The sequence below is a fragment of the Rutilus rutilus genome (genome assembly GCF_951802725.1).
Source record: "Rutilus rutilus genome assembly, chromosome: 6".
Lineage (NCBI taxonomy): Eukaryota > Metazoa > Chordata > Actinopteri > Cypriniformes > Leuciscidae > Rutilus > Rutilus rutilus.
The window spans coordinates 33,911,375-33,935,450 of record NC_140214.1 but is presented as its reverse complement, the minus strand read 5'-3'; the positions used below and the strand labels follow the sequence as shown (position 1 = coordinate 33,935,450).

Sequence of the window (24,076 nt, the reverse complement as noted above, 5' to 3'; positions counted from 1 at the left end):
GCAAAATTTCCTCTCCTTTTTTTGTAATTAAAGGCCCTTTTGTGGATGCCTGCCCAACCTAACTATTAGTAAAATTAATAAATAATAATTTAGCCGTAAATGAAATGATCAACATGATGACCTTTCACCTGACGAACTCATCCAGAACGATTCCTCACGCTGCACGCACATTCTTTAATTTCGCGCGGCTACGCGCACTACCAGAAGATATCTTAAAATCTGCGGCTGCTGGTAAGTGGCATTTCATTTTCAGCGAATTGATTTTGATGTTTGTTTACTTATTATTATTATTTTACAAGGACGACGTGAAGAGAGCATGCAGAGATGTTGTTTATATTGCAGTGTGTAGGCTGTAGAAGTAACTGTTTTCCTGAATGCCATCAAGATTAAAACCGAGACTGATTTCATAACAGGTCAATAAACAAATAGTTAAAATTAAGTCACTTACATTTTAGACGCAATGACTGTTTTTGTTCTGTTTCAGCAGCGAAAATAGTTCCAAACAAATATCACCGCAGAACCATAGCGCATCTCACAGCAACACTTGTTGCATTACTGAATGATTCAGCATTTTGAACGAATCGGTTGAGTCAAAGATTCAATTACCCATTCACAAACTGCCTCATTCTGAATAAATCAGCCGATTGAACGAATCGTTTGAATGAATGACTCAATGACTCGCTCATTAAAACGGTCGCCTGCCGCCTCCTACTGGCGGTTTAGTTTCATAAAGTATCATCTTTTCAACACTCCTTATTTTTGTATATTCAAAAATATTTAAAATAATCTAATTTAATACAGTTATCATTTTTCAATGTAAATTATTTAATGTGATTGGTAACTATAATATAATAACTATAATATATTGATCAAATTTAAGAATTTGAAATGAAAGTTGGAGCGAATGTGGCAGTATAGATGTGTGGTTTTGGGCCACTATTGGTTGCTTCAGGTTTATTTATTTGAGCCTATCCCAGCTAAGGGCGGCGCATATATATCTGCTCTGTAGTGAACCACGTCACCGAGCTTCTTCCTTGCTTTCCGGTTCCGCATGCTGAGCTGCATGCGGGAAATTTGTCTGGTTGGTCCCCTGTATGGCACGTAGGAGATTGAGTGCTGTTTCCCACGGCTGACGTTCTGGTGTAGATTTTTCACAGGTAGGAACGCGATTGTTTATAGTGTTTATCCTTCAGTTTATAGGGCAGTGGGTGAATTACAATCCCTTCTGTTCTATTTACAGCGTGCACATTGATTTCACCTGTCGGACTGCTGTGACTGGGATTCATTGCACCCCAAGTATGCAGGTTATTTGTATTTGTGTTATGCTCCATGAGATTTCTCTTAATTATAGTTGTTGTTTCAGAGGGGCAGTATATTCTGCCGAGTGGCGGGGAGGATTCGGTTGCTGGGGTAACCTGTCGTTCGCTCGTTAATCACGGAGCGCTGCTGTTTTGCTGTTGTTTCAACTGGATTTAAACCAACGGAGTTATGTCAACTTCATTCAACTCTGGCTATAGCCGAATCGAAACTGCTAGTGCTTAAAACCGTATGCAGGTTGGCAAGGAGAGGAATATCGCCTTCCTGTAGTTTTAGTGTGTGTGTGGGCGCGTGTGTAAGTGTGTGTGTGCGTGCGAGCGTGTGTGTGTGGGGCTACGTGGGAGTGTGTATGTTTACAAGGAGAGTGTTGTGTGTTTGCTAATTGTATTGTTTTCTTTCAAATGTTTATTGTTTAATTAACTTGTTATTTTGTATCCGTTTATTGTGAACTGTATTTGATCAATCTATGTGATTCCTTTCTTTGATTTCATTTTGGGTTGAGTGTTCAAAAGCAAAGGGGTGGGGCTTGATTTGCTGATTACTTTTGTGCTGTGTATGAGCACCAGTGTGTGAAGGTGATATTAATTGTGTGTTTGGTTTTCTTTTGCATTTATTGTGCTATTTACTGAGTGTTTTGGTGCTCACTGAGTCCCCCCCTGCTGGTCACACTCGGTCCTATCATCTGAAAAAAGTTGAGATTGTCTCTCTGTGTATTTATTGTGTATTGATGTTGTGAAGTCTCAGTGTTGAAGTATTATTTTGAACATTTTCCTTGTATCGTCTTTGTCTTGAATTAATTATTATTACTGTGACTAGAAAAATAAAACAATTATTTATTCATCCACGTCTTTTGTCTTATAAGAGGGAATTAAATCTGTGCAGCCTATTTATTAGGTTGGTATTCCTGGGTTAAGAACTCCCAGGTGGCGTAGTCATTACACTAGAAGATCTTTAAGAAAAATACTCTCAATGCCACACATACATTTAATAAAATTAGGGGAAAGATGCCCTTTATAAAAGATACAAAAAATTAGAGATTTCAAACAGTGATGTAATGAAACATTGACATTTTAAGTTTGAAGGGAGAAAAGCCTCTGTTTAGGCTATTAAGGAAATGTAATTTTGCCAAAAGAAGAACTTTTATTGTATATAAATGTTCATTTTAAATCAGCCTACTTCAGTGTGATATGTTACCATACTATCATGCTTAACACTAAGAATTTGAATAATTGTAAAGTGATGATCAGATGCAGATATCTAAATCAAAGAATATGGGCGGTTTGCGGATGGATTATTTATTTTTAACAGTGGATTCGGGCAGATTCGGGTGACTCAAAGTGCACCAGATTAATGAATTTATCTTTAAAATGTACAAAATTTTCTTACGGGGGGGGCATGCCCCCGGACCCCCCTAGAGGTACCAAGCTCCACCCACAAAAATGATGTGGGAAACACATTAGGCTATATGATGATCTACAAAAAAATACACATTTTATTATCTTATTATTAAAATACATTATTAGGATTTTACCACCTCCGCCTCATTTTAAGACAGGAAAAACACAGCCCCATTTAAAGCCTTGTTCCATGTGCCCCCCTTTTATACTTTGAGCACCTGCCCCTCCAGAGGTCTCTGCACGGCCCTGGTTTCATCTAAGGCTGATTATACAGTATATACAGTAACCATGATTGACTACAGGCATAGGGCTGGACAAGATAAGAACAAGCATGAGTGAAGTACAGCCTTATACTGATTGGTAAACTGCACTGTTTTATACACATCCATGTTGGACGTTCATATTAAATTAGCATTATTTTCCTATGTTTTTACATCATGTGGCTTCAGTTGTATGTAGGACATATATGACATAATATGATTAAAAATACACCAATATTATACAATTTATATATGTGGTTTTTGCAGCATATATGTCCCTTACAATATTCTGTTGGAACATATAAGAATCACAGGAGTTTTTAGCAAACCTTTTCCATATGGGGAGCTATATTTATAGGCCTAGGCCACGCCCGTTTCGGCGGGACGTGACGCAGCGGGCGCGAAGCACCCTCATTGGGTCTGACGTTACGCTAGGCCTCGCTCGATAGGCTGCTGCAGTTGCCGCAGAACAGCCAATAGGCGCGCGAGCCGTCTTGCCTATGTCTGTATGCTGCCGCAACGCGTTTTGCATTATTACAAAATTAAGGATAATTTTTGGCTTCAATATCTCGCGGAAAAAGGATTTTCCCCTAGCGTAAGATACTCTTACGCAGTACTCGTTTCCTCTACTAGAGAGAACCGAGGTTACGTTAGTAACCGAGTACATTTTCTGCATTTAGGCCATTTAGACGGTGCTGCTGTTTTGCTGCTGTTTTATGTTTGTGTATGTTTCCCACGCTACAACATTTAATCCGTTCACCGCCGCATGTGCCGAAGTTGTGTATGTGGGCTCGCTCTTCAGTCATATTACCATTGGCTGCATGTGTGCTAATTTGTATTTTTCTTTAATTTGTTTTTTAGTTTGATGTTAATAATTTTGCAATTTAAGAAGTTGTAACTTTTGTTGTTCTGTGATTTTTTGTTATTTTGTTTTGTCTACAAGTTAGTGCTCCCTTTGTGGTGAGTTTTGCATCAACTCCTCAGAATTTAGTTATTATTATTTGTGTCTAGTATCATTTGTTCAGTGTATTCATTAATCTTTTTTTTGTTTATTTTAGGCTGATGGAGCCCGGGTTGGGAGGCTAGCTTTTCTTGCTTTTGGGTGGTGGTATTTCAAGCACTGAGTGTGGTTTGCCGCTTATAATTGCTTACACCTCACAGTGTGTGTGTGTGTTGTGTGTTGTGTGTTGTGTGTGTGTTGTGTTGTGTGTTGTGTGTTGTGTTGTGTGTGTGGGGGGGGGGGGGGGGGTGGGGTGTGTGTGTGTGGGGTGTGTGTGTTGTGTGTGGGGGGGGGGGTGTGTGTGTTGTGTGTGGGGGGGGGGTGTGTGTGTTGTGTGGGGTGTGTGTGTTGTGTGTTGTGTGTTGTGTGGGGGGGGTGTTGTGTGGGGGGTGTGTGTTGTGTGGGGGGTGTATGTTGTGTGTGTTGTGTGTGTTGTGTGTGTGTGGGGTGTGTGTGTGTGTTGTGTGTTGTGTGTGGGGTGTGTGTGTGTGTGTGTTGTGTGTGTGGGGGGGGGTGTGGGGGTGTGTGTGGGGGGGTGTGGGGTATGTGTGTGTGTGTGTGTGTGTGTGTGTTGTGTGGGGGAGTGTGTTGTGTGGGGGGGTGTGTGTTGTGTGTGGGGGGGGGTGTTGTGTGGGGGGGTGTTGTGTGGGGGTGTGTTGTGGGGGGCGTGTGTGTTGTGTGGGGGGGTGTGTGTGGGTGTGGGGGGGGGTGTGTTATGGGGGTGTGTGTGTTGTGTGGGTGTGGGGGGGGTGTGTGTGTGTAGGGTGTGTGTGTGTGGGGGGGGGTGGGGGTGTGTGTGGGGGGTAGAGATGCGCGGTTGGCGGTTACAGCCGCGGACTCAGCGGATAAACCGCGGATTGGGCGGATGACGTGACGAAAAATAATATTTTAATTAAATTCGGGCGGGTGGCGGGCGGTTGAACCAATCAAATGAAAAATATATGTATACACAAATCAACGGATGGCGGGCGGGTGCGGTTTTGAAAATTGGTCAAAAACGTTGGTGCGGCTGGATGGCGGACGGATGATGATTTTTGTGATGCGGTTGCGGATGAAATAATAGCCCATCCGCGCATCTCGAGTGGGTGTGTGTGTGTGTGTGTGTGTGTGTGTGTGTGTGTGTGTGTGTGTGTGTGTTGATGAACGGTGCTGTACTAGTGACATTCTGCCTTGCATTAACCTGAGTTTTTGTGTACTTAAACTAACTTTATTTTGTACTGATATCCACGTATCTTTGCCCTCCATGGTAACGAACCTGTGTGCCCTATTTCCATTGGGTAGTTATTTCCCCTTTCTCTGAAAAGGGGTGGCATAGTCAGCTTGTCATATTAGATTACCACTATACAATCTGGTATTTGTCCATCGTTTACCCCCACCACCACCACCACCACAACCACCACCACGTTACACTTGTTTACAATGCTTCTGTTTTGAGAAAACAATATTTTCATAGCATATCTGCTCACCAACCGCTAGCAAAACATCTTATATTGCAGCACTCGCCTCTGGCACGCACCTAAAACCATGGCGGAGAGATAATGACGTTCTTTGACCTGTGGAAGCCATACCTAACGGCAGGTGAATCTGCGTATGGCACGCTACTTACTAGAACCCTATATTAATCTTTACATGAAATAAACTATAAAGAAAATATAAAGATCAGCATGCTTATGGCCCAGAAATGTGAGACAGCGATCATGGTCATCAGACGAAGACATGAAATGACCGCATCCAAGAATGCATGGATGGAGAGGCGTCTTTAAAAAGAATCTTGCAGCCCGTGCTTGCTCTTATAGGGAAATCTGCTCTTCTGCAGCAAAGTGCCGAGGGGTGAATTGCTGCATGTAACTGTGCAAAATCCTTTTATGAATGGCAAAACACCACTGAATGGCCCTCATTTATCAAAAGTGCGTACACCAAATTTCCAGCGTACACCTGGCGTACACCCAAAACCACGGTGACTTTGAGATTTATCAATATGGACGTTGGCGTACGGCACTCTCAAATCCTACGCCAGCTCAGGAGGTGGTGTACGCACGTTTTGAGTGCGGGAATGCGCAGAAAAACAATTCCTAACACCACAAAACGCACTGACAAACTAAAAGATATGATATATTATGACCCACTGTAAAGAAACAACAACATAGTAATTATAAACTTCAGTGTTTATTTTTGTGCAACATGGACTTCAATGTTTAATTTGTGTGACTTTACCAAAGCATTTGAATTGTAGGCATATGTATTCCTTAAGTTGCGAGCCTGTGCGCTTTACCTGATGTTTCAAGCCTTGTTTATACTTTCGCCTGGCTCCGCAGCGCGAGTCTCCGCAGACTGCGCGCGCACCTCCCCAAACGGACGAGGCGTTTACTCGACGCGCTCGCCGTTGTACTATTCTTTGAAACGATGGTTAGGCCAGGGTTAGGCCCGGCAGGTGTGCACGGACTGGGTTTAGTAATGATAGTCTTTCAATGACCAAAAAAATATTTCAGACTGACAAAATAATAAAAATGACATTCTTCTTCTTTTAAATAATAATAATAATAATAATAATAATACAAATAATAATAATAACGACATTCTTCTTCTAAATAACAATAAGCGTCATTCATAATAAAAATCTAGAAATCAAATTTGTTTCTTTCCACTTCCCTGGTTTCTTCTCTTTCTCAAAGAAGTTTCTCTTCTTTGCCGTCTTCCGTGTGTCCATGGCGTAAAATGAGGGCGTGGGGGGAGCGGAGACTTGAATATATAGGGGCGTGTTATTCTAATGACGCTCGTTTTCAGCCGCGGCATTTATCAAGCGCAGGTATTGCGTACACCTGGATTTCAAAGGTACGCACAGCTTCATAATTCAGGCGGTGAGAAGAGTGTAAGCATAATCTTACGCCAACATATACGCCCGTTTCTACGCAAGAATGATAAATGAGGGCCAATGTGCCCTTTCACTGGCAAGAAAGACCTCCTTTCATAGGCAAGCTCTTTTAGATAAGGAAGAATGCTCTTGGTTAGGCGATTGGAAGAGAGAGATCACTTTGCGCAACCACTTGGCTCCGAAGCAAAAATCTGAATAGGCCTTAGCTTGACATGCAAATCTCACTTGCCAAAATTTATTGGCCCGTTTTTTACTACTCAGAGGTGATTGGGGCTCCCATGTGAGACCCCAATACGTAAGACTTCAGTTGTTTTTTTTAAGTCAACATTTATGTGATTTAAGTCGAGTTGCCGTCGACTAGTCTGTGATGATGTCATTAATAAACAAATAAGCCTGAATTCTTGGGCTGAAACTCGAACGCGGGTTGCCTTGTGCACAGCTATGGCATATGACACAGTGCTGCCCACAAGGCTATTGCTCCTACATTACAGCTTATTTGTATCAGTTCTTTTGTCTTTGGGTCATTATATTTCTCAGATATCTGCTCATTCTAAATCAGATACAGATAACGTAGCACAGTAAAGATTACATAAATATGAATGCATTAGTGAGAGAGTGATTGCGTGTGAATTTATTTTACCTGGAAGTGTCTCTCTACTAATAGTAAAGATGTGGGTTATAGTCAGGGCTTGATGTGATGTGCGAGCTACTGTCTGTATGTGTGTGCTTTACAATGCAGCAGCGCATTAGTTTAGAACGGCGATTAACTTACATGTACAATAAGCTGTTTAAAACATGCATTCACACGATACATTTTGAGCATCCAGATGGTATAATCAAACTTGCTCTTGGAGTATGCATTTATTTGTCATTTTAACTGTTGGAAACAAAGCATAAAAGTGGAGATTACTTCAAAGACTTTTTATTGTGGCGAGCAGGATGAGGCTGAGGGCCGTGGGAGAATGGCGCAAAAGCCGGTGGCATGATTGCTGATGAGCGACACCTGTGTGACGCACCGGTCTCGTATTTCTCATGGAGGAGCGGAAGTATAAAAGGAGGAGCGACGACAGTGAAGATCGATAGAGGAGTAGAGCTCAGTCTCATGGGTACCCCCCCCCCCGGCCTGCGAGGGGCAATGGGGGTATGTGGCAAGCAGGACGAGGCCAAGGGCCATTGGAGAACAGCGCAAGGACGGTGGCGTGATTGCTGATGAGCAACACCTGTGCGACACTTCACATGTGTCTTCTCATTCACATGCACAGCCACAAGTCACATGTGGATCTTTCATGTATTTGTGGATTGCCATACACACGTGTATCTATTACCTGCATTTGTGGGGGGTTTATATATACTGTTTTTCCTCCCTACATGCTGTACCAGTTATTCATATTTATACAGTACATATTTTCCAACAGCAGTCATTGAATCTGTGCTACTGATGAATTTACATAAATGAACTTTTATGTAACAAAATTCGGGAGGAGCATGTTCATGTAATCCAATCAGCACAATAAGAAGCCAGTATAAATAAAGCCTTCCCTACCTCCTGTCTCATGACAAATTTCTCAGCATCCCGCCACCACCCCATCACCTCACACTAGGCTGGGTCTGCTCATAGATACCTATACAACTGGCGGCTGGCCCGCCAGCAATATTTTCTGGCCCGCCGGATTATTTTGGAAGTCCTAAATGCTGCACAAAACTCTTCCACTACTTGAGAAAAGCCATAGGGAATCATGCGGCGCGGGATTACATTTTAAGGTATAACTGTGCGTTCATACCGGACGCGAATAGCGCGTAAAATTCGCGCCTGCCACGTCTAGTTATACGCTTGAACACTTTGTGTCCATTCGCGCGCCAAAAGACGGTAGTGGTCAGAACTCTGGTGTACTTTGGACGGAGCGGGCGGTCTGACTGACAATAGCCCACTCCCGACATCTTTTGACAGCGTATCCGCACTTACTTCTGACCACCTGTACACCTGAGGAGCTGTTTGGTACTGAAACCATTGTCAGTCAACAACATTCTTTTTTTGCAAGGATGTTTGAAATAGTTCGGCAGAAAATAGCCTACTTCATTTGTCAGTAGGGCAATATGATTTTCGTTTATGTTGCTTAGAAATTTCAGTGATAGGCTTTGTCCTATTTAATTTATGTTATTTATATTTCATAATTCTTTTCTGTGGCATTTTTTTCTCTGCAGTACAATGTTAAAATAGCCTTGGCCTAATATTTATATTTACACGAACACAATTTTTGTATAGCATTTATAATTATTATAGGCTACTTAATCTCATTCTTTCCGTTAGAGACATTTGAATGTGAGATTATGGAAACGAGATCTAAATTTTGCGGACCCGTCAGGTCGGGAAATAAAGCGGGTGAACACCGAGTGTATTTTAAGCGGTTGCTGAATAGAACCTTGTGGGAGCGGGACGAAAAAAAAAACAGTCCCACGCAGACCTCCTTAAACCTTAGGTACAGCCTATGTGTGTGTCCCGAATAAATAATAATAATAAAATGGAATAAAGTTCAAAAGTCGGACTGTAAGCGAATGAGGCATGATTGCTATTCACACCTTTATTAAAATGGCTGTAATCTCTTACCACAATAGTACTTGATCTGTTTAAAATTATTTCCTTGATATATGCCTAAGGTGTTAAATTCAAAATTAAATAAAATTTGTCTAATCCAGTAATTCATTTTTTCTATTTTTGATCTGAGCACAATCAGAAAATCAGAAAACCCGTCGTTATCGTTTTTTCATTTTAGTTCAGGAAATAAATAATGGAAAAACAAGTCGGTTTTCATCTTTTTATTTTTGGTTTTAATTTGAAAAAACGATTGAACGAATGATCCACGGACGGTGACGGACCCAACATATTCCGCGATTATAGGCCTATATAAGAGTATTTAATTTGTATCCATAGGCCTACTCTGTGTAGCTGGCCCGCCATCTACTGGCTAAAAAAAATATTAGCCCGCGGCCAAAGTTACTTGCCGACCCCTGATCTATACATGCATTAGGGGGGAGTACTCTGGGACAGCAAGCCAAATATGCATTATAATATTACATCAGATTTCATTAACATGTGAACTCGTGAAATTATATTGTCTTTTCTGCAGAGCATTATTTCCTCTTATATTTAGCTAGGGCATTAAAGTCTGAGTAATAATGCATATCTCTGAAATATTGTTTTTGTGAACAGTATATACTAGAAAAAAATTACATTTATCAGTGATTCAAAACACTCTCACAGGCAAAGAATCTCAATAAATGAATCCTAAATTTATTATTGTCCTTAATAATCACAAACAAATCATCAGTACAATCGTAATTGGTAAAGGCACATTTTGGAACGGTGTTTCTAAAATAAAATTTAAAGACCTACTGCATTGTACTCAAATCCATTTCCATATTATACAATATTTCAGAGCTTTCAAAACTTCTTTCAAAAATCCTATTCAAGAATTATTAAGTGTGGTAATTATTAAACATGAAAGTTAAAGCAGCTGCAACTGTCTTATTTCATGATAGTTCCTTAAAAAAACAGTATACTAGTTACACCCTACACACTCAAAACTCAATTCAAAACTATTGTATGTTTTGGTGAATTGGTGCAAATCTCATTTGTACATTGTTGTACAATCTGCTTACACCCCACTAAGGGTTAGGTTTATGGGTGGACATTTATATTTTCTTTTTTCTAAAATTTGTGTTTCGTAAGAATCAAATTATACATATTCATAAGAATTTTTCACCAATTTGCCAAAAGGTAAAGTGGATATATTTTACCCCAGACAGCTAAGAGATAAATTGTATGCATAATGGTCTTGGACAAGACACAATAATGCTGCTTTAAGTCACCTTTTTTGGACATCCTAGTCCCAGAATGGCTATGCACGTCCCTGATGAGGTGTGCAGTGATGAAGATGTTCTTACCTGCCCAACTTAATGCTGACATTCAGGCTTATGTATTTTTATTTGATGCATAATCTAATGACACCTCCCAATTTGACAAGGAACAAGAACAATGCAAATAATACCAACTAATTTTAAAATAATTAAAATATATATCTTATTCAAAAGGAATAGTTCACCCAAAACTAAAAATTGTTGCTTACTCACCCTCATGTTGTTCCACAACTGTGTGACTTTTTCCTCTTCAATGAAACACAAAAGAAGCAGCTTTTGTACTGACTGCTCTTGTCCATGCAATTACAATAAATGGTCACATTAAGCTTCACAACAGTCGCTTATACAGTAAAAAGTGGTCCATATGACTCATGCTTTATGTTTCAAGTCTTCAGAAGTCATATGATAGTTTTGTGTGAGACACAGAATAAAATTGAAATTGCTATTTCCTGACAAACATCTTCTCCAACCTGTTAAGTCAAAATTCTTTGAGTCAGTCAAACTCAAGAACAGTCAAACTTCAGACTACATTGATAAATTAAAAAACATCTGACACCGAAGAGTCATCTGTTCATGAATTGCACACTGCCACCTCATTAACATGCTACTTCACTCATGAACTGTCATAAATTTGAATGTCACGGTTTTCATTGAATAATGATTTAAATTAACAGAGTTGTTGTATGGCTTCAGAAGACTTGGAATATAGCACACAATTTGGACCACTTTTATAATACGTTTAATGTGTTTTTTGTAGCATGGAACCCTTTTTTGTAGCTTCCTTTTTGTAGCATGGAACCCTCTGTCCTCATTCACTGAAATTCATTTTTATTCTACAGAAGAAAGAAGTTATATAATTTTGAAATGACATGAGGATCAATAAATAATAACAAATGTAAATTTTGGGGTGAACTGCACATATAAAATACCTTCATAAGACAATGGCACAATTTATCATTGCAAATCTCAATGCATAATTTTAGTGCCACATAATATGAATGCATACAGAAGCTATTAATGCACATTAATATCTCCATGTTTATTCATAATGAAGAAACTGAGAAAATTGGAAATCATCATAATCTTTTTTAAGATTAATTAAACGGATACTCCACCCCAAAATTTAAATTCTCTCATCATTTTGAGTTAAAGGCTCTGTTCCAAAACCTTGTTGGTTTTAAGGCAGCTATCTTTCAAGGCAGTATCCCATACAATGTGAAACCACTTTACATAACAACAATGTTAAAGATCACTCATCAGAACAACTCGTGATCACACAAGAAAATTGATGCTCGCAATTGATTCCAATTAAGTTTGGTGTAAAACACATATTGCTAAGCCAAAGATGTGTAAATAAGATTTTTTTAAATCAGTTTAAAGATGTTGTAATAAGGCCAAAAATACATAGCACAGACACTTGTTGTGTGAAAGTGCATTTTTTTATAATATAACCATTTTAATTATTACATTTTTATATGATGTACAGCAAGTATATTTATTGTTGAGTTTCTTGCAACTTGCATCCACCATATTTGATCACACTTTTATAACAATGCATTCAGGGATTGCTTTATCCACAAAGGATAAATGTGATGCTGATGTTAAATTAGGAATTTTAGAAGCATAATCTTGTTGCTTACTGACTGGAACAGCCTAGGCATCGCCAGCATGCCTTAAAACTTAGGGCTAAGTGGGCAGCTCGCTTGGGTTTGGAACAGAGCCAGAGACTAATAACAATAGGAGAACATAAAGAGAAGAAGAACATGTTTTACAGCTATGAGGACTATTTAAATGGAATAGATACATAGGGGTTGTTCTATATAGTTCAATTCAATCAATGATCCATTAAAGACTAAATTGTTTAACAGATTTCCAAGATGGTCAATACACGTGCATGCTTTGGAATATAGAGAAGCGTAACACCTAATATATATAGCATTAAATAAAAGCACATTAAGAATTATTCTGAAAGGGGGAATACTAATGCATTGTGTTAAGAAAGTTTTAGAAATGAATACTACCCTTCTACAATATTTATTTTTAATTTTTGTTTATTGTTCAACCTGGGGACATCATGCTCAATCATGCCCTCTCGACTGTAGTTTGCATTGGCTGGGACAAAATGTTTTCTGAGGAGAATGGTTCAACTAGTCAGGTAAGAGTTTGCCATTAAATCCACACAGATGTCTTTCCATTTTTTACTATTGTCCCTGCCCTCTCAGTGCTTGCTTTAGGTCGTGCACCCTGTTTCTCCTGAGCTGTATTGGCCCGGTTCTGCTCAGTCATTGTACCACCAGATACTGGGCTGCTAGTTCTGGAAAGATGAGCGTTTTTTGTGTTGTATGTCTGAAATGCCATGTCAAGTTGTTCCTGTGCTACTCGTAAATGGTGGTGCAAGGTAGCAAGGTCAGATGGAATATTCTCATCAGGACTTGTGCAATGCTGTTCTGAAACCACTCTGGCCATGTTCTGGTCATGTAAGATGATACTGTTGGGAATGCGACCTGGTTTGTCAGATTTAACCACAAGGTTGTACCCTGGTGGAGAACTAGAAATGTTCCTGGAGTAAGGGTAGCTGTAGGAAGGTCGTTGGCCCTGGTTTCGACGTTTACGAAGACTGTCACGGAAGGTACCAATCCCCAAGTGGAACATCTCACAAACATTGAGCAGCAGACAAAGACAGCTCACCACATACATGATGAGTAAAAAGATGGTCTTCTCAGTGGGTCGTGAAACAAAGCAGTCTACTCTATGCGGACATGGGATCTTATTGCAGACATAAGAAGGGTTAACACGGAAGCCATAAAGGAGATACTGACCCGTGAGGAATCCCACCTCAAAGATGGCACGGGATAAAAGCTGAAGCACATACATTCTCATTAAGCCTTCTTGCATTATCCTACGCCGGCCATCATGCTTTATTGGATCTAGGCCTTTGCCCTTGTCCGTCTCTGGTTTGACCTCCTGCACATCCAAAGTGTCTTCTTCATAGATCATTGGCTCTGTATCCTCCTCATCATCATCTACATTTCCACAGACCTCCTCTAGGTGGTGTCCATTTCTCCACTGAGTATTGTGGCTCCTCTTTTGATAAATCTGGCTCTTACGCCATTCCTCCTCCGAGGTACGGGCGATCTTATGAATGGCATAACCTAGATACATGACAGAGGGGGTGGATATCATGATTATCTGGAACACCCAGAACCGTACATGTGAGAGTGGGGCAAAGGAATCATAGCATACGTTGTCACAGCCAGGTTGCTTAGTGTTACAGGTGAACTTTGTCTGCTCATCTGAGTAGATTGATTCACCTCCCACTGCAGTCAGAACAATCCGGAAAATGATTAAGACAGTTAGCCAAACTTTCCCCACAAACGTGGAGTGGTTGTGGATTTCCTCCAGTAGTCGAGTGAGAAAGCTCCAACTCATGTTGGTGACAGAGACTCTTTACTTATGATCTGCAGATAGGAGAAAAATAAGGAAGGTAAGTCAAAGAAAAAGTGTATAAAAGATATTGTGAAAATTAAATATTTTGACACTAAAAACTAAAAAGGCTTATTTGCCTTGACATAATATTGCTGCTTAAAGGTAACATTCTGATATGGCAATGATGTTTGCAGGGCCGAGTCTCATTTTTAGTATATAATATTTACAGGTACAAATTTAAAATTTTTGTATGTTTGTATGCTGAAAGATACAATATGGACATATTGATCATATCAATCGTAAACACAATATTTATCGACAGTTTCAGCATCAGCATAACGGCTAAAAAGACTGATTAATTAACTGCGGGAAGGCACTTAGCTCTATAATGTCTGTTGCATAATCCAACGTTTTTCTCTGGATAAAATAATTAAATGCCGTATTGTTCAGAATACAAGACGACTCATATTGCATATTTTTCATATTTAATTTTTTTTTTATTTAAAGTAAATACTGGTAAAATGTACCAACAACAATCACATTCAGAAATAAACACTTTATGGCAGGGCTATTCAATTAGTTTGTCATGGGGGCCCAGTTGGGGCCGGAGAGATATGGCTTGGAATATGAGTGATGACACAACAGCAATATAGGAGCCCATATGTTGTATTTTTGCACCAAAGACGCCCAAGTAGGCTTTTTTCCTACATTTAAACATGCTCATGTTTTATTTTGAAACTGCATAAAAACAACAATGCATTGTAGGCTTTTTCTACAGCAATATCGCACTCATTTAGAATTTAACTGTGACTTAAGTGCACATAACAAAAAAATCCATAATATGGAACATAACATTGTTTTATTTTTTTTTCAAAGTAAATTATGTCAGTAGCCCTATTTAAATTACAACAGCCATCTCAATAATTGGCAAACATTTAGGCTGCCTTCTAATGAGAGAAATAAAAAAAAAATTGCAAGAGCAGTGAAATCAGGTTTATATGTTGTCAGCGCAATATGCATACAGTGGTGGAGGTGCTGGGCTGTGAGGGATGCGGTTTTACTCGTTTGAATGGCATTCATGTGCGAGAAAGATGACTGTAAGTAGTGCCAAACATTGTGAGAACAAAAAATGGTGAGACCCCTTGAATTAGGGAATTTCTCCTGGCTGACTTCACGTGTCCAAAACATCTCAGAACCTGTCACCTGTAATGACTGCAGCAGGTCATCTGATGACTGAATGTCAATGAGCTCAAGTTGTACAGACGCCTCATCTAGTGACTGTCCTTTGCTTTTGATGCAAACTCTCCCTCAACATTCACACAGAAAGTGTCCTTAACAAATTTCCTCACTTCAGTGGGAATACTAAAATGATCAAACCTATTGGCAAAGTTGGTTTTCAGTGTGTCTATGAAACCCATCACCACCTGTGTAATTTGGTGACCTGATGTGCGGTCCTGAAAGTGGAGCATTTTTCCAGGACAGGCCCCTGTATTTTACTCCTACCTGCTATTGCCTGAAGGAGGGAATGGAGGACGTAGTCGAGGTCAACTGAATGGGGATCACGCCTAGTGAGCCTGTCTTCTTCGGGCTATTCTTCTACTATTTAATCAAGCCAATTCAACATTGGCGTGCGTGATTACACGCTCCGCCCCGTCGCGCGGGTATAAACACGGACGTGGACGCATGCACCAGTTGCTTTTTTGCTGAGGAGCCAATTGGCCCCCAGAGTCAGCGGTGGTCCAGCAGTAGTGGCGAGAGGACTACGTCGTCCGTTCCCTCCTTCCCTCCTCATAACCCTTCACCGCTCCTCCCTCAAAGGTAGCGAGGGGGGAAGAACCACTCAGGCAGTTTTCGGCAGTAAAAGGTGCCATCCATGACCTAGTAAGCTCTCCATGCACTTTGGGAAAGAAGGGCACTGGGGCGGCGAGCTGAGAACCAGCACGGCCCACCCCGAGATACCAATCATCCAACCGAGACTGAGCGGGACACAATGGAGGGTTCAACTTGAGCCCGACAGCCTCGGCAGCCCAAATCAGCATAGCTGACAGTTCTGGATCCGGCTCAAGCAACTTTACACTCCCAGAGGGAGACAACGCAGTAGAGTCATCATCTCCAGAGGCAAGCTCACCCTCAGATGCTGCAATCGGCGTCCTGTCCTCTGGGGGAGCCCCGGGTGAAACGGCCGGTCCACCCATTACGGATGGACCAGCACGCTCCACAGGGGACTCCACCGGCTGCGGTGGAAGGAAGGAGTGAGGAGCCAACAGGGAATGGTTACCGGGCAAGACATCCAACACTATCCTCCTGTCACCCACCCCACGCAGCACCCGAAGGCAGGGCGTGGTAATGGGGACTCGCGCTTCGTAGACGAAGGCGAGCCTCGACCTCAACACCGCGATAGTCATATTCCCACAATGAGAACATGAACTGTCCACAAAAGCTGCTTCAGCGTGCTGTAAGCCCAAACACATGATGCAACAATTGTGACCATTACAAGAGAGACAGGGAACGAATGCAATGAAGAAACGCACAGGCGGAATGACATCTTTTTCTTTCTTTCTTTTCTTTTTTTTATTTTATTTCTTTTCTTTTTTTAAAGATGCAAACGCACCCGTGTTGCTCTGCTCGATGGTGTTTTAAGCCCCCAATGGCTCCTTAGAGGCAGCTAACCCTACCCTCAACCTTAAACCTACCCATCCCCTCGCTGCCTGGAAGGCGCCGTTGGGGGCTTAAAACACCAAACACCTGTTGCTCTTTTAGGAAATGGGACCATCACCAGTGCCGGAGCACACAGGGAATGACCGCGGCAACACTGAATCAGTGAACTGAAACAGTGAAGCACTCACTTCTCGCTCAAATAGAAATTTGTTGCTGTTAAAACAGTTGAGAGCTCAAGAAGCTCACGATCACCGCTGCACTCACGCTGTAGAAACACCAACACTGGGAGGTCTTCCCGCCAGAACACTGACACACTCGCTTGCTGTGTAAACAGTATTAACTTCAGAGACATTCGATCGGCTCCGAAGCGAAAGGCAACTGGTGCGTGCGTCCACGTTCGTGTTTATACCCGCGCGGCAGGGCGGCGCGTGTAATCACGCACACCAATGTTGAATTGGCTTGATTAAATAGTAGTACGAAGAAGACAGGCTCACTAGGCGTGATCCCCATTCAGTCGACGTTGACTACGTCTGACGTTCTCGACTGAAAGGGAACCAAAATTTACTCATTCATACAAGGCTGAAACGTAGAGGAGATAGAGCCTTTTCGGTGGTGGGACCTAGGTTGTGCAACAGCCTGCCAGCACAACTTAGGGCTGCTTCCTCCATATCACTTTTTAAATCTCTCTTGAAAACCAATTTATTTATTTAGCTTTTAAATGATGTTGATTGTCTTATTTATTATGGCTTTTATTACGTCATAGAGATGAATATATCAGCTTAGTGGCGAGGCCAGAAATTTTACAGTGAGTGGACCATGGTAAAATAGGGTGGACCTCAATGCCAACTCACAATACAAATATGTGAATGTCTTAATGAGGCACAATGTGTTTGGCGAGATCAATGGTAAGATCATTGCATTTGTGCTGTCAACAGTAGGGCTTGGTATCGAGTTTGATACTTTTTAGGCACAGGCCAATTTGCCTCGATACCATAGAGTATCAAAATATGTCTTGACGTTTGATACCAAATATCGACAGTGATCGTGGCCACTCTAATCAAACCTTGTGTTTAGCGTCCCAGAAGCGGCTCTCTGTGCTGTGTCCAAGCCGCACAGTTCAAATACAAATATGGCAAATCTCGTGGTCTTACGAATCCAGTTGCTTCGCTTCTAAAATGCTCCTGGTGTGAGTTGGCAATGCGTGGAGGATGGAACAAAACCTTGTCGGAGCCGTGATGCGCCGCAGATAACTTAAATTTAAGAGCAGAATGTTGCTCCATCTTCGACTGCAAGAAGAACTGGAGAACATCACATATATTAACCAAAATACTCTGATTATGAAATCCAATTGAAAGGTGCATTTCCCTCTATAGGTGCGCTTGTTCACTATACTGTGGAGATGACGAATCAGCATAGTCAACTTAATCTTTGGATTGCTCTTTTCTTCTGGTGCAGAATCATGGACCTATTGTTGTATGTTTTGATTTTACTCATTATAGGCTTAACACTTATATAGCTAGGATTTTGTATTAAAAGACAATGGGCCTCATTCAGGAAACACAAGCAGAACAAATTGTGTAAATCATTTGTAAAGCTGTTCTGACTAGGGGTGTCCATGGTTAACCGATTAACCGATTAACCGTTAAAAATTGCGTAACCGAGTGAAACATTTTGCTCGGTTAAGTGGCGTCAATGGCGTGCATTGAATTTAGGTGTAATAAATTTTTGCACCACCAGAGACCGCTAGACCAGTTTTCTAATATGAAGCGGGCAAAGAAAGCGCGCGTCCGAGAGTGAAGGCTCTGCGCGAGCCAGAAACAAATAGTATCCGCGCCACTGATGGCAGCACAATAATATCTGTCTGCAGAGCCGCAGAGCCACAGCTTTACCCCAGCAGTTTTACCCCGCGCATGCGCAAATTCATCACAACAGTTTTACCCGCAGAGTCCGTTTACCGTTACGTTAACCCATACAATTTGTATTATGCATTTCCTAAACATGTACTTGCTAATCAAACACTTTATCTGAACAAACTACTAATCTATAAAACACAATCGGTCTTCCGACCTTTTACTATTGTGTTGATATGCGCGAGGGAGAGAGAGCAATACAGCGCTCGTGTTGTTTGAAGGCGGTGAGAGTGCGCGCGCGCGCGGCCGGGGCTCTCTCACTGTTTGTTCTTATGCGCCCTGTCCACTGATCTAAATAATTAGTTGTTACGACGACTTATTTGTTCCCTCGTTTTAATAAATCGTGGACACGTTGAACAAATTCCCTCCCTCATTTTGATTTAACGAATTACAACGTGGCCAAAAACAGTTTGATAGGCCTACTATTAATTAGTGAATGCTAAAGACCTATTTTTTGCGAATTGGTGAATTATTTCGTGGCCACGAATTAATAATAATTATTAAACTGTTTTTCTTACCTGTGAAGATAGCTCTTCAGTGAAGGCCGACTATTCTCGTACAGCTTTTTATTCCTTTTTTTGGTGTGTGAATTGGTGAATATTCAGGTGAATTGTTTCGTGGCCACGAATTAATAATACCTCAGCACGTTTTACAAGACCCTTCTCGATCGCAGCGGCAACAAGCACTTTGATCACTTGATTTAAAAAACAAAACATTTCAGCGCTAGATCGCCTAAAAAAAAAACGAATGAAATGAATGCTCTGCTAGTTAACTGGAGATGTTTTGTTTATTTGTATTGGTATTCCTGCCGCGAGATGTTTCAAAAGTGGTGGGGACAATATCGACCTTAGAAAATAGTGGTGGGGACATGTCTCACCCGCAAATTACGCCTATCTCGGGGTTGCGGCGCGCACACTATGCTACCATATATGGTTAACCGAGTATTAACCGCTAAGGGCCTCGGTTAACGGTTAATGAAAAACTTGAAAACGTGCAGCCCTAGTTCTGACATAAATTTGCATGAAAATATTCGTATTTTCAAGATGTTAGTAGGTACGACAGAATTTACACCGTGTAAATGGTGTGTATGGCACATAGTCTTAGAGCTCAAACATGAAAATCTGGGCCTCAGGTCAGGAAGCAGACAGACTGGCTAAACCGATCGTCTGCTAGCTGTCTCACGTCACCAAGGTCAGATAAATCCCATCACATAGAGCCTCTTTCACCTAGCTATCATCATATAAAGACTGTGTCTGTTCCCCGAATTAGGACATACAAAAAACTCCTAAACCCATTCAAGGGTAAAAATTTAATTGATGTTCAACAAATAAAAAACAGATATAATATGGATGAACAAATGATAAAGCTCGGGTTGCTGAATATTCGATCCCTTACTTCAAAAGCATTGATTGTTAATGATATGATTACAGATTATAACCTAGATGTGCTGTGTTTGACAGACACCTGGCAATTATATTACTTTAAATGAGTCCACCCCGCAAGATTACTGTTATAAACATGAACCTCGTCTGAAAGGCAAAGGGGGAGGTGTTGCTGTAATTTATAGTAATATCTTCAGAATTACTGAGAAGTCTTGTTTTAAATACAATTTAAAAGTGTTGTTTCTAAATGTAACACTATCTAGTGCAGGGGGGCCAAATCCTGCTCCTGCCGATCGATTGTCCAGCACAGTTCATCTCCAACCCTAATCAAACACACCTGCCTTTAATTTTCAAGTGATCCTGAAGACCTTAATTGGTTGTTTCAGGTGTGTTTGATTAGGGTTGGAGATGAACTGTGCAGGATTTGGTTTGGATTGGGCACCCCTGATCTAGTGTAAATGATAAATCACGTTTAACATTTGTGCTGGCTACTGTATACAGGCCACCAGGGCACCCTAAAGACTTTATCAAAGAATTTGCTGATTTTCTATCAGAGATAGTATTGGCTGCAGATAAAGTACTAATTGTTGGTGATTTTAATATACATGTAGATAACGAAAAAGATGCATTGGGATTGGCATTTAAAGACATTCTGAACTCTACTGGAGTTAGACAACACGTGTCAGGACCTACTCATTCTCGTAATCATACTCTAGATCTAATATTATCACATGGAATAAATGTTGATGCCATTGAAATTCTGCAGCAGAGCGATGACATCTCAGATCATTATTTAGTATCGTGTAAACTTCATTTAGCCAAGGCAGCAAAGTCGACTCCGTGTTACAAATATGTTAGACCTATCACTTCTGCCACTAAAGATTGCATTATTAATGATCTTCCTGATCAATTTCATCATCTCAGCAGCCCAGATAGCTTAGAAGAACTAGATATTGCGACAGAAACTTTTAACTCTCTCTTTTCCAGCACTTTAGACACAGTTCCTCCTTTGCGCTTTGAGAAGATTAAAGAAAATAGTCCAACGCCATGGTACAACGAGCACACTCAGGCCCTTAAGAGAGCAGCCAGAAAAACTGAGCGCAACTGGAAGAAAACAAAACTAGAGGTATTTCGCATTTCATGGAAAGAGAGTTCGATTGCATACAGAGAGGCCTTAAAAGTTGCTAGATCTGCTTATTTTTCAACCCTATTAGAAGAAAATAAACAAAACCCTAGGTATTTATTTGAAATAGTGGCTAAATTAACGAAAAATAAATCTTCAACCCCAGACGTTTCCAAGCAGCACAGCAGTAATGACTTTATGAACGTCTTTACTAACAAGATTGATAATATCAGGGAGAAAATTATAACTATGCAACCATCTACTACAGTATTGCATCAGGCAGTGCATTGTAGTCTCCTTGAAGAAAAATTTGATTCATTCGTTGCTATAGGAGAGGAAGAATTTACTAAACTCGTTAAATCATCTAAATCTATGTATGTTAGATCCTATACCGGCTAAGCTACTGAAAGAGATGCTTCCAGAGGTCACAGATCCTCTTCTTCATATCATTAATTAATCTTTGTCATTAGGATATGTACCGAAAACTTTTAAGCTGGCTATGATCAAACCGCTTGTTAAAAAAACGCAACTTGATCCTATAGAATTAGTCAATTACAGGCCGATCTCGAATCTACCTTTTCTGTCAAAGATACTAGAAAAGGCAGTATCCTGGTAATACCAATACACAAAGTAAATGATATCTGTGAGGATTTCCAGTCAGGATTTAGACCGTACCATAGTACTGAGACTGCTCTCATTAGAGTTACAAATGATTTGCTCCTATCATCCGATCGTGGTTGTATCTCGCTATTAGTGTTACTCGATCTTAGTGCTGCATTTGACACTATCGACCACAACATTCTTTTAAATAGACTCGAAAATTATGTTGGCATTAGTGGAATTGCATTAGCATGGTTTAGGGGTGGGCGGTATGACCAAAATTCTGTTTCACGGTATGACTAATTTTATTTCACGGTAACGATATATTTCACGATATAGTTCTTTATATCTGCAGTTATTCTTGCAAAATCAACAAAAAGGGCTTTGTATAATAAATAATCCCAAATACTTTAGAAATGAAAAGGTAGGCTACTTAACCTTGTATGAATTTTCTTTTATTTGGTAAATGATTTATTTGGTAAACTATTTTAATAGCTAAATATAGTAAACAAAACACTCTCATCAACTTTTAGATGAACTTCCCCCAACTGACTGATATTAAATACAACTCATAGGTGCAATTAAACTTTAGATAAAGTGTTGCTGAATAATTTTTCAATCTCATGTTATTGCTTTACTTCATCAATCAGTTTATAATATCTGAATATTTTATATTGAACTATTCTATTCATAATAAATTAGTTACTTCCTTTTAATTTGGTAGGATATTAGTAGATACTAGTTCTCTTACGAGAGGGTTAGGGTTAGGGGTTAGGGTTAGGGTGGGTTAGGGTTAGGGTTAGTCTCATTTTGTGCTCATTTTGTGCTCTAACATGCAGCATGGTGCAGAAGCGAGCGAGTAACGTCAGCAGGATCCATATGCTGAACTGGCAATTGATGTCCGTCAGTCACTGTTGCCATCAGCCATAATGACTTCTTAATTTGCCCCTGCCAGTCCCATAACCCGACCAGCAACCTACTCTGGCGAGGAGGAGGATTGCAGCGGATTTTTACTGCGGTGTTCACTCTTCTTCGAAATGTAGCTACAGTTGTTTCCCCCGGAGAAAGGGAGAATCCCTTTCTTCATCTCTTCTATTTCTGGGTATGCATTGCAGTGGGCGCAATCAATTTGGGAATCCAATAGACCAGCAACTAGTTCGCAGACGGCCTTCACTAATCATCTTAAAGAGGTATTCAGTCCCACTGCTTCTTCATTATAAGTGCATGATGAACTCTTCTGTATGCGACAAGGATAGAGCATCCATGAGTGATTATACCCTCAGATTCTGGACTCTAGTGGCCGTTAGCGGCTGGAATGAGACTGAATTACTCCCTGCATTCAGAAGAGGCTTGAATCCTGACATCCGCCAACAGATGGCCATCTACGACGATGTTATTGGATTAGAGAGCTTTATTCAGCAGTCTATCCACATCTCCCAGCACCTCACTGCATGCATGTTGGACACAACCATCTTGCAACCTCCTGCCAAAACATCTGTCACCCTTCCAGCATAGGAACCAATGCAAATAGACACTTCCTTTCCATCTTTCTCGTGCGGAGCATCAGCAACGTATACAAAATAGGCTGTGCCTATATTGTGGGGGTGAAGCACATGTACTTCCCAACTGTCCAGAATGACCACCACGCCAAGTAGTGAGTACAATTTATCTGCCTCCTCTCATAGCATTGCTGACATGTACTACTATTATAGTAATGACTTCTACATTTTCTGAGCATATTTAATTTCTGCTGCTGGACCGTTCCACTGCCGACATCATCTTGGGACGCCCGTGGATGACCCAACACTTACCAGTGGTGAACTGGAATACAGGGGAAATATTGAGATGGAGTGAGTATTGTCACGATAACTGTCTATCTTCTGTTCAGAAATCTTCCTCACGACCACAACGACAAACCAAACCCTCATCTACCCAGGACGTTACACTCAACTCCAATTCCATCGAGAGTCTTGAGATGGACATCAAACCTGAGTACCATGCATTCCAAGATCCAACCATCAACATTCCCTGCCACTTCGAGCAAGGATGGAGGCTTGAAGCTGTGCATTGATTACCGTACCCTGAACGCTCAGACAATCAAATTCCGGTATTCACTTCCTCTGGTCCCAGGTGCCTTGGAGCAGTTGAAGGGAGCACCAAGCTGGACCTGCGGAGTCCTTATAACCTCATTTGAATACGTGAGGGTGATGAGTGGA

The 24,076-nt window shown here is 40.9% G+C and overlaps 1 protein-coding gene across 2 annotated transcripts in view; it reads right to left on the bottom strand.

Annotated features, from left to right (window-relative positions):
* Positions 1–10,159: 10,159 nt before the first annotated feature.
* The window catches only part of gjc2 (gap junction protein gamma 2), a 131,346-nt gene continuing 117,429 nt past the window's right edge, over positions 10,160–24,076 (bottom strand). For both annotated transcript variants that reach the window (XM_084411627.1, XM_084411626.1), the window contains exon 2: positions 10,160–14,219. In XM_084411627.1, the coding sequence (XP_084267753.1) occupies positions 12,931–14,190 (1,260 nt within the window). In that variant the 5' untranslated portion in view covers positions 14,191–14,219 and the 3' untranslated portion in view covers positions 10,160–12,930. The remainder of the gene's footprint in view (positions 14,220–24,076) is intronic.